At 41.3% G+C, this 14586-nt stretch overlaps 1 protein-coding gene across 2 annotated transcripts in view; it reads left to right on the top strand.

The window, feature by feature from the left end:
- LOC122542905 (WD repeat-containing protein 62-like) overlaps positions 1-14586 on the top strand; it is a 179101-nt gene that overhangs the window by 119361 nt on the left and 45154 nt on the right. For both annotated transcript variants that reach the window (XM_043681047.2, XM_043681046.2), the window contains exons 23-24: positions 10302-10471; positions 11046-11179. In XM_043681047.2, the coding sequence (XP_043536982.2) occupies positions 10302-10471; positions 11046-11179 (304 nt within the window). The remainder of the gene's footprint in view (positions 1-10301; positions 10472-11045; positions 11180-14586) is intronic.

Raw genomic sequence — 14586 nt, 5'->3', positions numbered from 1 at the left:
ACTTGGGCAATTTTCCACATTGTCGGGAAGATACCAATGTTGTAACTACGCTACAACGGTTTGGCCAGGGGAGCGTGATCTTGTAGAGCACAAGTCTTCAGGACTATTGCGGGAACGTTGTCAGGGCCTGTAGCCTTTGCAATATCCAGTGTCTCCAACTGTTTCTTGATATCATTTGGAGTGAATCGAATTGGCTGAAGACTGATATCTGTATTATTGGGCACCACTGGAGGAGGCTGAGATGGGTCATCCATTTGGCACTTCTGGCTGATTGCTGTGAAAGCTTCAGCCATATCTTTTGAATTGATGTGCTGGGCGGTTCCATATTTGAGGATGGGGATGTTTGTGGAGCCTCGTCCTCCACCACTCCCTACTGGATGTGGCAGCACTGCAGAGCTTAGTTCTGGGATTGTTGTGGGATTGCTGAGCTCTGTCTGTCACTTGGTTTTGCAGGCAGTGGCTTCTTTTAAAGAGCGTTGTCAGGGAGGCCCGCATATTTGTGTGATTACCTAAATCGTCATGTTAATTTCTGTTTGATTTGTAATTATCAATGTCATCCAAAGCTGTTTAAGCATAAACATTACATGTTCAGTTTGTAGTGCTCTGCCATATCACTGTGCTTTATTGAAAACCTTTCTTTACCTTGTTCATATTAGATAATGTAGCCCTTTCATGAAATTAGCTGACAGTCTTATACCCTTCTAGCATTCGAAAAAAAAGTTTAAACTAAATGGTTTAAATAGGAGACTCTTTAGTCAGAGGCACAGATAGACATTTCTGTTGCTGACACAGAAACATCAGAATGATGTGCTACCTGCATGGTGCCAGGATCAAGGATATCCCCATGTAGTGCAGAATATTTTCAAAGTGGAGGTGGGGGGCAGCAGCAGGAGATCAGTGTACACATTGGAACTAACTACATTGGAAGAGAAAAGGATAAGGTTCTGGTGGGAGAATTTAGGAAATTAGACAGGAATTTCAAAAGGAGGTCGTCGCGAGTAGAGTCATAGAGATGTACAGCATGGAAACAGACCTTTCAGTCCAACCCATCCATGCCAACCCAATCTAGTCCCACCTGCCAGCACCCAGCCCATATTCCTCCAAACCCTTCCTATTCATATACCTATCCAAATGCCTTTGAAATGTTGCAATTGTACCAGCCTTTGCCACTTCCTGTGGCAGCTCATTCCATACCCGTACTACTCTGCGTGAAAGCCCCGTGGGTCTCTTTTATATCTTCCCCTTATCACCCTAAACCTATGCCCTCTAGTTCTGGACTCCCCGACCCCAGGGAAAAGACTTTGCCTATTCACCCTATCCATGCCCCTCATAATTTTGAAAACCTCTATAAGGTTACCCCTCAGCCTTCGACGCTCCAGGGAAAACAGCCCGAGCCTGTTCAACCTCTCCCTATAGCTCAAATCCTCCAACCCTGGCAGCATTCTTGTAAATCTTTTCTGAACCCCTTCAAGTTTTGCATCTTTCCAATGGGAAGGAGACCAAAATTGCACGCAATATTCCAACAGTGGCCTAACCAATGTCCTGTACAGCCACAACATGACCTCCCAACTCCTGTACTCAATACTCTGACCAATGAAACAAAACAAAACAAACACCACCTTCACTATCTTATCTACCTGTGACTCCACTTTCAAGGAGCTATGAACCTGCACTCCAAGGTCTCTTTGTTCAGCAACACTCCCTAGGACTATACCCTAGGACCAGTGTATAAGTCCCTGCTAAGATTTGTTTTCCCAAAATGCAGCACCTCACATTTATCTGAATTAAATTCCCTCTGCCACTTCTCAGCCCATTGGCTGATCTGGTCCAGAGCTGAAAATGTGTTGCTGGAAAAGCGCAGCAGGTCAGGCAGCATCCAAGGAACAGGAGAATCGACGTTTCGGGCATAAACCCTTCTTCAGGAATCTGGTCCAGATTCTGTTGTAATCTGAGGTAACCCTCTTCGCTGTCCACTACACCTCCAATTTTGGTGTCATTTGCAAACTTACTAACTGCACCTCTTATGCTCGCATCCGGTGTCATAAGCTAGTGAGAGTAGAAAGAGGAGGCTAGAGCAGATGAATGCAAAACCTGAGGAGCTGGTGCATGGTAGAAGGACTCTCATTTTTGGATCATTAGAATTTATTCTGGGTGAGAAGTGACCAGTCATCATAATTCTATTAGTTTTAAAATAGTGGTGAAAAAGGTAGACCAAATGTAAAAGTTAAAATTCGAAATTGGAGGAAGGCCAATTTTGATGGTATTAGGCAAGAACTTTCAAAAGTTGATTGGGGGTGAATATTCACAGTAGAGGGACAATGGGAAAATGGAAAGCCTTTAAAAATGAGATAATGAAAGTCCAGAGATAGTGCGTCCCTGTTAGTGAAGGGTAAGGCTGGCAGGTGTTGGGAATGCTGGATAACGAGAGAAATTGAGGTTTTCGTCAAGAAAAAGAAGGAAGCTTATGTTAGGTATAGACAGCAGAGAGAGAGTGAATCCTTAGAGTATAAAGGCAGTCAATACGTACTTAAGAGGGAAATCAGGAGGGCTAAAAGGGGACATGAGATAGCTTTGGTAAATAGGGTTAAGAAGAATACAAAGGGATTCTACAAATGTTTTAAGGACAAAGGAGTAATGAAGGAAAGAATAGGGCCCCTTAAAGATCAGGTCTGTGTGGAACTGCAGGAGTTGGGGAGATACTAAATATTTGCATCAATGTTTATCATGGAGGAGGATATGGAAGATGGAGAACTTCATGGCATCAATAACAACATCTTGAAAAATGTCCACATTATGAAGGAGGTGATGCTGGACGTCTTAAAATGTATAAAGGTGAATAACTCCCTGGGACCTGACCAGGTGTACCCTGGAAGCTAGGGAGGTGATTGCTGGCCCTCTTGCTGAGATAAATGTATCATTGATAGTCACAGGGAAGGTGCTGGAAGACTGGAAATTGGCTAGCGTGGTGCCATTATTTAAGAAAGGTGGAAAGTAAAAGCCAGGGAACTATAGACCGGTGAGCCTGACACCAGTAATGGGCAAGTTTTGCAGGGGATCCTGAGGGACAGGATGTAGAAAGGCAATGACCGATTAGGTATAGTCAACATGGGTGTCTCACTAACTTGATTGAGTTTTTTTTTTGAAGAAGTAACAAAGATAATTGAAGGAGGCAGGGCAGTGGATGTGATCTATATGGACTTGAGTAAGGCATTTGACAAGATTCCTCATAGACTGGTTAGCAAGATTAGAACATAGGGAGAACTAGTAATTTGAATAACGAACTGGCTCATGAGGTAGAAGACAGATGGTGGTGATGGAATGTTGCTTTTCAGCCTGGAAACCTGTGACTAGCAGTATGCCACAAGGATCAGTACTGGATCCACTGCTTCTTGTTACTGTCAGTTCTTCTATAATGCAATGGTTATGTCCTGGTGCAACTCCACGTTATAGAAAGACCTTACTTTAGAAACAGCAGTTAATATGTTGACAATGTAATCGTGTTATACCAAACAAGTTTTAAAAGTTCATGCTTTAGAAACAGTGTCTCCAATTCATCAGTCATGTTGCAGCAAATAGCAGAACAGCCTGTATTTGTATAAATGGTTTAGATGTGAATATAGGAGATATGGTTAGTAGGTTTGCAGATGACACCAAAATTGGTGGTGTAGTGGACAGCAAAGAAGATTACTTCAGAATACAATGGGATCTTGATCACAAGGGCCAATGGTTGAGGAGCGGCAGATGGAGTTTAATTAGATCACTGTGAGGTGCTGCATTTTAGAAAGGCAAATCAAGCAGGAGTTACACACTTAAGGTTAAGGTTCTGGGGAGTGTGGCTGAACAAAGAGATCTTGGAGTGCAGGTTCATAGTTCCTTGAAAGTGGAGTTACAGGTAGATAGGATCGTGCAGAAGGCATTTGGTATGCTTGCCTTTATTGGTCAATGCAATAAGTATAGGATTTGGGAGGTCATGTTGTGGTTGTACAGAACATTGATTAGGCCACTTTTGGAATATTGTGTTCAGTTCTGGTCTGCAAAACTTGAAAGGGTTCAAAAAAGATTTGCCAGGATGTTGTCAGGGTTGGAGGGTTTGAGCTATCAGGATAGTCTGGGGTATTTTCCCTGGAGCGTTGGCTGAGGGGTGACGTTGTAGAGGTTTATAAAATCATGAGTGGGTGGGGTGAATAGCCAAGATCCTTCCCCCAGCGTGGGATAGTCCAGAACTAGAGGGCATAGATTTAGGGTGAGAGGGGAAAGATTTTGAAAGGGTAACCTTTTCACACAGAGGATGGTGTGTGTATGGAATAAGCTGCCAGAGGAAGTGGTGGAGGCTGGTACAATTACAACATTTTAAAATGCAACTGGATGGGTTTATGAATGGGAAGTGTTGAGAGGAATACACGCCAAATGCTGGCAAATGAGTCTAGACCTCCTTTTACAATATCTAGTTGGCATGGACGAGTTTGACCGAAGGATATATTTCCATGCTATACAGCAGAGTCTATGATTCTAAATCATTTTCTCTAGCTTATGGGAATTGTAAATTTTAGTGTTTTGCATTTTTTCATTAAAGTAGAAATTACTTCTTTAAAATATTTGTTCATGGGATCTGGCTATTGCTGACATGGTCAGCACTTAATGCCCAGTCTTAATTGCCCTTGAAAAAGTTGTGGTAAGCTGCCATCTTGAACCACTGCAGTCCTAAAGATGTAAGGACATCCTCAATGCTATGAAGAAGGGAGTTCCACAGCTCTGATCTGGCATTGAAGAAATGTTCTGGGTGAAGAAGCTATTTCCCCTTGGAGGGGAACCAGACAATGTTTCATTGCATCTGCTGCCCTCCGTGGTAAAGTACAAGAGTTTGGGATATGCCTGATAAGAAACCTGGTGATTTTTAAAAAAATGTTCTTGAGCTCTTTGACTCCTGGAATTGAAGGTCTTCTGAGGAACATGGACTAGGTTGGATCTCTACTCACTGAAACTCAGAAATGAGAGGTGATCTTATTGAAACATACATGTTCGGTTCTGAGTAGATAGGACCAAGAAACTGAGAAGCTGTTACCCCTCATGGGGGAAAACCAGAATCCAGGTACGTAGTTTAAAATTAAAGGACCTTCCATTTGAATCAGCTGAGAACTTTGAGTGTTGTTTGTCTTTGGAATTCTCTTCCACAGAGACAGTTGAGACCAAACTAGAAACATTTGTATTGTATAAGGAAATTGAGGGCTATTCCATGGGTGCAGGTAGAAGAGTGAAGGCGAATCCTCGATCAAATTAATCATTATCTTAAAGAATGGCAGAGCATGTTCAATGAGTCAAATGGCCTACGCTTCATATGATTTCATCATGCACAAATTTCTGGCTTATTTGGAGCTACACGGGTGGGACAGGGCAAAACTTGACACTATCAGTAAAAGAATAGACTGCAACTCCTGAAGACATTCACTAGCAACCTTGGACTGCAAGGATATGGAATCCAGAATTTCTTCCACTCAAAATTAAAAGCAACAGCATATAAAAGTCTTGACTTGGGAGTCTAATGTAGTATAAGCTGCACCATGCATTCCTTTTGAAAGTGCCCTTATTTCTAAAATCATTATAATAAATTGGTGAATAATGATTGAACTTGAAATATGGAACCTTCTTTATGGAACTGAATGAACATAGTTGATGAGTCCTCAATTTCAAGATAATTCACTACGACAGTCTCTGAATATCCCTGATAATGTGATTTTTCAATCAGACGATGAGAAAGCATGAGTGGAGGTGGAGGAATTGTGAAACATTGCAGAAGATTTCACAAATCTTACATTAATAGCAAATTACGTACTTTTTAAGGATGTTTTACTGGCTTTGTTTAAATTTATTACATTTAATTTATGATTTTAAGAGTCATTTGAAAATTTTGCTTAGGTCTAATGTTGGTTTATACTTATTAATTGTCGATTTTGCAGATATGAAGAATTAAAGGACACTAACTCTTGATATTTTCTTGCTTTCTAATAAAGCAAGTTGCCCATAAGCTTCCAGTCTTAGCAGAAAATGTGTCTGTGATCACAATTACCTGTAATTGACAATTCATCATTTTTAAGCAATTTTATAAGTTTATGTTTAAGCAGCAGTTTAGACATGATACATTAATTATGTAGAGAAAGTATGCATCTGTGATGGTTCACTGAAACCAGTGGACTAACAGGCTGCTGACATAGAATACGGTGATCCTGTTAAACTTGCAGACATTTCGTCCCCTATCAAGGTGATCGCTTCAGTGCTTTGGAGCTCCTGAGAAGTGCTGCTGTACTGTCTTCTGGAATTTATTTGGTGTTGTTCCTGCTGCTTCCGGTTGCCAATTTCAATTGTTCATTGCAGTGGCCGGTGTATTGGGTCCAGGTCAATGTGCTTGTTGATGAAGTCCGTGGATGAGCACTATGCTTCTAGAAATTCTCTAGCTGTCCTCTGTTTAGCTTGTCCTGTGATCGTTGTGTTGTCCCAGTCGAATTTGTGGTCCCTGTCATCTGTGTGTGGGGCTACTAGGGACAGCTGACTGGCATTTAGTGGCTAGTTGGTGTTCATGGATACAGATTGTTAGTTGCCTGCCATTTGTCCTATAAAGTGTTTCATGTGGTCTTTGCATGAAATCTTGTAAATTACGTTTTTCTTGTATGTGAAGGGTATAGGGTCTTTTGACCTGGTGAGATGTTTGTCTGAGCGTGGCTGTCAGTTTATGGACTGTCATGAATCTGAATGGTCAGAGAGGTCTGGCTGTCAGTTCCGAGATGTTTTTTATGTAAGGTGGCATGGCTAGTGAGTTAGGTCATGGCATATCTCAAGACGGCTGAGAGATAAATGGGAGGTGGTTGGAGCTGGGGGGGTGGGCAAGGGGGGAGGTAACTAGGAATGTGATAGGTGGATGAAGGTGGGGTGTGATGATAGATCGGAGTGGCGAGTGAGCGGATAGGTGTCAAGGAATATGGACAGGTCAGACAGTTCAAGAGGGTTAGATCTGGGATAAGGTGGGGGGAGGGGAGATGGGGAAACTGGTGAAATCGACGTTGTTCCCAAGGTGTAAGATGAGGTGTTCTTCCTCCAGGCATCAGGTGTCTAGGATTTGGCAGTGGAGGAGGCACAGGACTTGCATGTCCTTGGCGGAGTGGGAGGGGGAGTTGAAGTATTCGGCCAAAGAGCAGTAAGTTGATTAGCGTGTGTGTCCTGAAGATGTTCTCTAAAACATTCCGCAAGTTGATGGCCTGGTCTCCCCAATGTAGAAGAGACCACATTGAGGGCAACGGACACAGTAGATGAGGTGTTTGGAGATGCAGGAAAATCTTTGCTGGATTTCACCAGTTTCCTGAGCGGCTGTGCTTTTCCAGTGCCACACTTTTTAACTCTGCTCTCCAACATCTGCAGAGCTCACTTTCTCCTGTTTGTTCCAATCTTTGCATCACTGCTTCTGCTATGAGCTCAGAGATGGATGAGCCCATAGGTGTTCCATTGATTTGTTCATATGTCGAATGTGAAGTGTGTCGTCAAGCACAGGTCTAGTAGTTTGAGTATGCAATCCTTGTTAATAGGTTCCCCGTTGTGTTGTCTGTTCTGCCTGTCCAGAAGGTTGGCTGTTGTTTCTCTGGCTAGAGTTTTGTCAATTGAAGTGAACAGTGCCGGTCTATCAAATGAGACCATTGCTTCATCCTTGTCTGTTTATATCCTTGATGTTGTCTAGGAATTCCTGTGATGATTGTATGGAATGTTTGGATCCACTGGTAAGACGTTTTAGTTTTTGTTGGAGTTCTTTTGCCAGTTTATGCGATGGTGTTCCCGGCAGTGCCACAATGGGTCTGAGTGGTATGACTGGTTTGTGTACTTTGGGTAATCTGTAAAATCTTGGGGTAGTGTTGCTTTCTGGTTTCATCCTTTGTAGGTCAATCTTGGTTATTAGTCTGTTTTTTGAAGGTTCCTTAGTGTTTATTCTGTTGGTTAGCTGTGGCGTGGGGTCAAATACCCTCTGTAGGTAGATGTCTGTATATGCAAGTAGTTTCTCTGCTTTCTGAATATATTCAGTCTTGACCGTGATAACTGTTATTCTGCCCTTGTCCACTGGTGCTATGATTATGTTCTTGTCATTTTTGGATGTTTTTAAGGTTTCTCTCTGTTTATGTTGAGGTTGTTTGTATGTCTTTTCTTTGTTAGTAAGGGTAGAATAGTTTATCCTGACTTTTGTTTGCTGTGTCTCTTTGGTTAGTCCGTTAGTTCTGAGCGTACATTCTCATGCAGTTAGTAAGTCTGTTGTTTTTGTGTCCCTGTGGTTGTAGTTGAAGCCCTTGGCTAGTACAGTCTTTTCTGTGTCTGTAACCTGTCTGTTGAAGAGGAGTCTAACCCAAGTGCCTGTTGTGTTGTCTTCTCTGCTGTTAGCTTAGTCATTTTGTCTTGTAGTGCCGTTCTCTTGCTGTATGTAGTTCTGTTGTAATTTATGTTGATGGCCTGTTCAATTGTCACAAAATTACAGCAGCAAGCACCAAAACATACACAAGAGAAGGTGCATTAGGACCCTATTCAAAAGTGCTACAACAAACTGCAGTACTCCAGACCTACAAAGGGAAGAAGAAGAAGACCTCTACAGAGTATTTGCCAAGAACTGATATCCCCGCAACTTCATCCGCAGATACCAACAGACAAACAAAGTGACGAGGATACACCATGACCTAACTCACTAACCACGCTACCTTACATAAAAAACATCTTGGAACTGACAGTTAGACTTCTCCGACCATCAGATTCATGACAGCCACACTCAGACAGCAACTTATCAGGACAAAGGACCCTATACTCATCATATGCAAGACATGTAATTTACAGGATTCCATACAAAGACTGCACGAAACACGATACATGGTGACCCCCATATTCGCTTAATCATTTTATGTGGTTTCAGTTACCTGGTTTACTCCAGCCTTGAACATATTATAGGGAACCTTCTGGAACGAGGGACCAGAGGTCTGCCAGGAAGGTATATTTCCGATTGAAATGTTTGGGTTCACTCCTGTCTGTGGTTTCGGGCTTCCGCCGTAGGTCTTGAAATGTACCCCCCACGGGTACAAAGCGACTACTATCTAGGACAAACAGGCAGACAACTAACAATCCACATCCATGAACACCAACTAGGCACTAAACCCTATGACCAGCTGTCCCTCGTAGCCATAAACACAGATGACCAAGGACCACAAATTCGACTGGGAAACACAACATTCATAAGACAAACTAAACAGGGCAGCCAGAGAATTTCTAGAAGCGTAGCACTCATCCACCAACTTTATCAGCAAGCACATTGACCTGGACCCAATATATTGGCCACTACAATGAGCAATCAGAACTGGCAACCGGAAGCAGCAGGAATGGAGCTAAGTAAATTCCAGAAGAGGCAGAACAGCAGCGCTTCACAGGAGGCTCCAAAGCAACGAAGATGTCATGTAGACAGAGAATGAAACTTCTGCAAATCAATGTCCCAGCTCGATGAACATACTCTCAACCACGCCAACCGGCACCCAAAACTACAAATCTTTACACAAACCTTGCTCTTGTTAAAGTTGTGAAGGCAACTGTATGAAGTCCTGTTACAACTGTGTAGGCACTACACCTACAGTAGTTTGGTTCTTGTATTTGAGAGGATATTATCAGCATTGGTGACGGTGAATGTCTTTTGAACTCTGATTTCTGGGATGATCCTGTTAACTTATCAAGAATGACTGGCTAAACCAATCAGATCTTTATTTGTTAGAGTTTAGAAGAATGAGGGTGATCTTATTGAAGCACATGATATTATGAGGGGACTTGACAGGCTAAATGTTGAGAGGGTGTTTCATCTAGTGTGAGAATCTCAACCTCAGGGATATAGTTACAGAATGAAGGGCACTCATTTAAAATTGAAATGCATAGGATTTCTGTGTAGAAATGTGTAGTATAGTGAATGTCTAGAACTCTTTATCAGAGAGATTTGTGGAAGCTAGATCACTGAAAATATTTAGAAAGGGCTTAGAATTTTGAAATATCAGTTAATTAACAGTTATGATGAGCTGGCACAAAAGAGTTGAGGTCTGGAGTAGTTCAGCTACATTCTTGAATGGTTTTAGGGGACAAATGGCCTACACCTGTTCCTATTTCTTATGTTCTTCCAAAATTGTGAGGTAAGTTGGTGCTATTTCATTCTTTGGAACAATGTTTAGATTAAATATGCAATAAAACAGTTATGCAGTTCAGAATTTAGACCACTTTGAACATTCTATATAATTGTTTTTTTTGCTTTTTAGATGGAGTTATCCCCCAGTCTTTTGACAAAAGAGTCTACGGGAAGGCCAAGCTCTATTTGCTTGGAGGATGCAGACAGTACATTTTCCCGCGAAGTGGATACTGTGGAAATGGAGCTAAGTGCACCAATGTTTTACCCAATGCAAAATGAGCATTCTACCAGCACAGAGAAGTAGGTATTCATTGACGGTATTAAATATTTGAGAACTGAAGTTTTTTCATCTGAATGTTAGCTTTTTGTCCATGGAACTGGTTGAATTTAAATCAGTCTATATTTCTGATTTACTTTACAATGACCAGTGTTTATCATTTATAATCTTAACTGTATGATAGACTGGAGTTAGAGATTTGACCCAGCCCATCCATTTAATTTTTTTTATTCCGGTGGAATTGTTTGTCATTGGGGAATGGATTGAAAGATATCTAAACAAGTAACATTCCAAATTGTTTAGCTTGATGGAAGCAGCTGCTAAAGAAAAAAGGAGACATTCTACTTCTTCAGTAAAAAGACAATAATAAAGATAAGTTGCTATAGGCAGTCACCCTTGCATATGATCTTGGAAAGCACTGCTTTGCAACGTATGCGGTTTTAAGAAGGAACAGAAGTTATATGCAATCATTTTATATTTAATCTCAACATTTAGTAAGTTTTTACACTGTCAAGTTCTGGCATCCATATAACAACCAGGACCCCAGTATCTTGAACTTATTGCACATTGACACTCTATCTTTCATTTGCACACCAGTGTTTATCAAGTAAAAGAGCCTCCAAAGAAGGTACTGGAGAGTGAATCTGAATGGGAAATTGTGCGTTCAGTGGAGAACAGTCCTGACAGTGCCTACTCAATGGATTCAGGCAGCAATGAACAGCAACAGGATGGTGAGAAATCCCCAAGATCATCATTATCATCATCATCATCTTTTTGAGAAGATAGTGGGTAGAGAAGAATAGAGTTAAATGTATTGATGTTAATAAAATTGATACTCAAACCAATTTGGCACAACTTAAATGTATTAAGGATATTGAGGTAGGCAGCTGAATGTATTTCAAAATTAATGGTAATTAAGTTTGATTTTCATCAATAATTTGTTTCACCAATTTTGTAGTTTCATCCATCTAAACTGGGGTTACACAAGCTGTTGGATTGAGTAACTTCTGTATGCAGACAGCTGCCTAGTTTGCCATCAACAGTTTCATTTCTTTCCAAACAGTTTTCACATGATTTTTATTCATTGAGGGGATATGGATGTTGCTGGCTGGGGCAGCATTTGTTGCCTATCCTTTGTAATTCTTGAAGGTGGTGATGAACTACCTTCTTGAAACACCATATGTTCACTGTTTCTTATCCCCTCACTACCATCACTTCTCTGGGAAACCTATCCCAGCTGATCAGTCTTTCTTCATAGATCAGATCCTCATATGATCCTAGTAAATCTCCTCTACACTGTCTCGAGTGTAATCACATCTTTCTATAATGTAGTGACCAGAACTGCATGCAGTACTCAAAGTTCTGCCATATCCAGCATTTTATGTAATTCCAGGATAACCTCCCTGATCTTATCTTCTATGCTTTGGTTTATTAACCAAGGCATATACCACGTTCACCTTATTTATCTGCCCTACTACCTTGGAACTGCGGATTTGCAGACCAAAGTCCCTCTGAACTTCAGTACTTTCCAGGATCTTACCATTCAGAGTGTAATCCCTTAACCTTTTAGTGTTCTCTAAGTGCATTACTTGATCTTGACCAGATGGGCCAATGGGCTGAGAAGTGGCAGATGGAGTTTAATTCAATAAATGCGCGGTGCTGCATTTCAGGAAAGCAAATCTTAGCAGGATTTATACACTTAATGCTAAGGGGTAAAAACAATGACGGCAGATGCTGGAAACCAGATTCTGGATTAGTGGTGCTGGAAGAGCACAGCAGTTCAGGCAGCATCCAAGGAGCTTCCGTCCTAGGGAATGTTGCTGAACAAAGAGACCTGGGGGTGCAGGTTCATAGCTCCTTGACAGTGGAGTCGCAGGTGGATAGGATAGTGAAGAAGGCATTTGGTATGCTTTCCTTTATTGGTCAGAGTATTGAGTACAGGAGTTGGGAGGTCATATTGCGGCTGTACAGGACATTGGTTAGGCCACTGTTGGAATATTGTGTGCAATTCTGGTCTCCTTCCTATCAGAAAGATGTTGTGAAACTTGAAAGGGTTCAGAAAAGATTTACAAGGATATTGCTAGGGTTGGAGGATTTGAATATAGGGAGAGGCTGAACAGGCTGGGCTGTTTTCCCTGGAGCGTCGGAGGCTGAGGGGTGACCTTATAGAGGTTTACAAAATTGCGAGGGGCATGGATTGGGTAAATAGGCAAAGTCTTTTCCCTGGGGTCGGGGAATCCAGAACTAGAGGGCATAAGTTTAGGGTGAGAGGAGAAAGATATAAAAGAGACCTAAGGGGCAACTTTTTCACGCAGTGGGTGGTATGTGTATGGATTGAGCTGCCAGAGAAAGTGGTGGAGCTGGTACAATTGCAACATTTAAGAGGCATTTGGATGGGCATATGAATAGGAAAGGTTTGGAGGGATATGGGCCAGGTGCTGGCAGGTGGGACTAGATTGGGTTGGGATATCTGATCAGCATGGATGGGTTGGACCAAAGGGTCTGTTTCCATGCTGCATATCTCTATGACTCTAAATGTTATTCCCTACTATTTGCCCAGTTGACCCATCTATTAATAACTTCCTGCAGGTTAAAGCTATTTTTCTCATATTTACCACCCTGCTTTTGACATAAAGAACGTGTTAGCTACTTCTCTTGTTTCATATTCCTTGTTTTAAAAGATGTTTATTAGAAATAGAGGAGAACCCACCCCACAAAGGGTATTGTGAGTCTCCTTAAGATTATGTGGACTGCAGTGGGTCAAGAAGGCAGCTCATCATCACCTTCTGAAGGATAACCAGGGGACAAGCAACAACACCCATACGAGTGATTTTATGTGAAAAAAAACTTTACCAAGGAAGATTGCTCCATATAAAGCACAATTGCTGCAGAAATCAGCATCCATGTTATCCTAATAGATTAAGTGGTTGTCATGTGGGGTTCGGTTCGAGCTTCTATTCTGGAAATACTGTTATGTGCCGTTTAGGCCTCAGTTCAAGTTGCGCACAAATGACATTAGAAATAGCTATTTGCATAGCTTCATACCATATGGCTTATGTAGGCATAGAGAAACATCTCTGCAGATGAGATATGACTAAGTCCCTATTTGCTACACTGGCAGCGAGTGAAGACCGGTTCCAAGGTGGAATCAGTAAAGGAGTTAGAAAGAGTAAAGAGATGAGCAGGAAAAGCTATCCTATCTGGATGGCTGCATCCTGTGTCAGTTAACACACTGGTATAAGTTGCAGGTGCCTTGACCACAAACAAAATCCAGTTCTCTTTGGATATGGGCTAGTGCCAGGTGACTGGGCCTTTTGCAACTGTGACTCCAGTGTTTAAAAATTGGAGTGAGATATCTCCCTGGCAACTTCAAGCCAGTCATTAGGGGAGAAATGTTAAGAAACTGTAATCCAGGGAAATTCATTCCAGGCCGATGGAAGCCAGCATAATTGTAAAAGTAAATCTTGTTTGACTAGATTGAGTTCTTTGAAAAAAACGATATGGTTGATATTGTGAATATGATCATTTTAAAGTGTTTGGTAGAGTACCACATAATAGGTTTGTAAAGCAAAATTGAACCCATGGGAGCAAGTGAACAGTGATGATGTGCATATGAAGTTGGTCAAGGAATAGAAAACAAAAAATCATATGAACAATGTGTAGAATTTTGTAAACTGGCCTCTCTAGCGAGTTCCACCATTTGATAAGATCTTGGAAAATCTATGCTTTCAACTCCACTCTTCTGCCTACTCTCAATGCTCTTTTTGACTCCCTTGTCAAAGGTTAAACTACAGGAAACAATGGGGAAGATAATAAGATTATTTGAGAAACATAGAATGGTGAAGTGAAATGCCTGAACATATAACTGATTAAACTTTTATACAAATAATTGAAGTGATGCTTTTGGGTACGCAGCTATGAACAATCCTATGAAGCAAATTAAATAAATAGTACAGTTTTAAAGGGGCTGTAACAGCAGGATAGTTATGTAATTCAGTGAAGATAGTAAGTTAACATGCATATTCCTTTTGTTTGTAGAGAATGAGTTCTTTCTTTTGTATGAATTTATCATTCTAGCAATTTTACACTTCACATCAATAACTTGGCAAAGGGGAGTAAAGCTATGGTAGCTAAATTT

Source organism: Chiloscyllium plagiosum, unplaced genomic scaffold, assembly GCF_037043375.1.
Source record: "Chiloscyllium plagiosum isolate Xiang-an unplaced genomic scaffold, Cpla_swu_hap1 HiC_scaffold_47, whole genome shotgun sequence".
Lineage (NCBI taxonomy): Eukaryota > Metazoa > Chordata > Chondrichthyes > Orectolobiformes > Hemiscylliidae > Chiloscyllium > Chiloscyllium plagiosum.
This window is presented reverse-complemented; position numbering and strand designations above follow the sequence as displayed.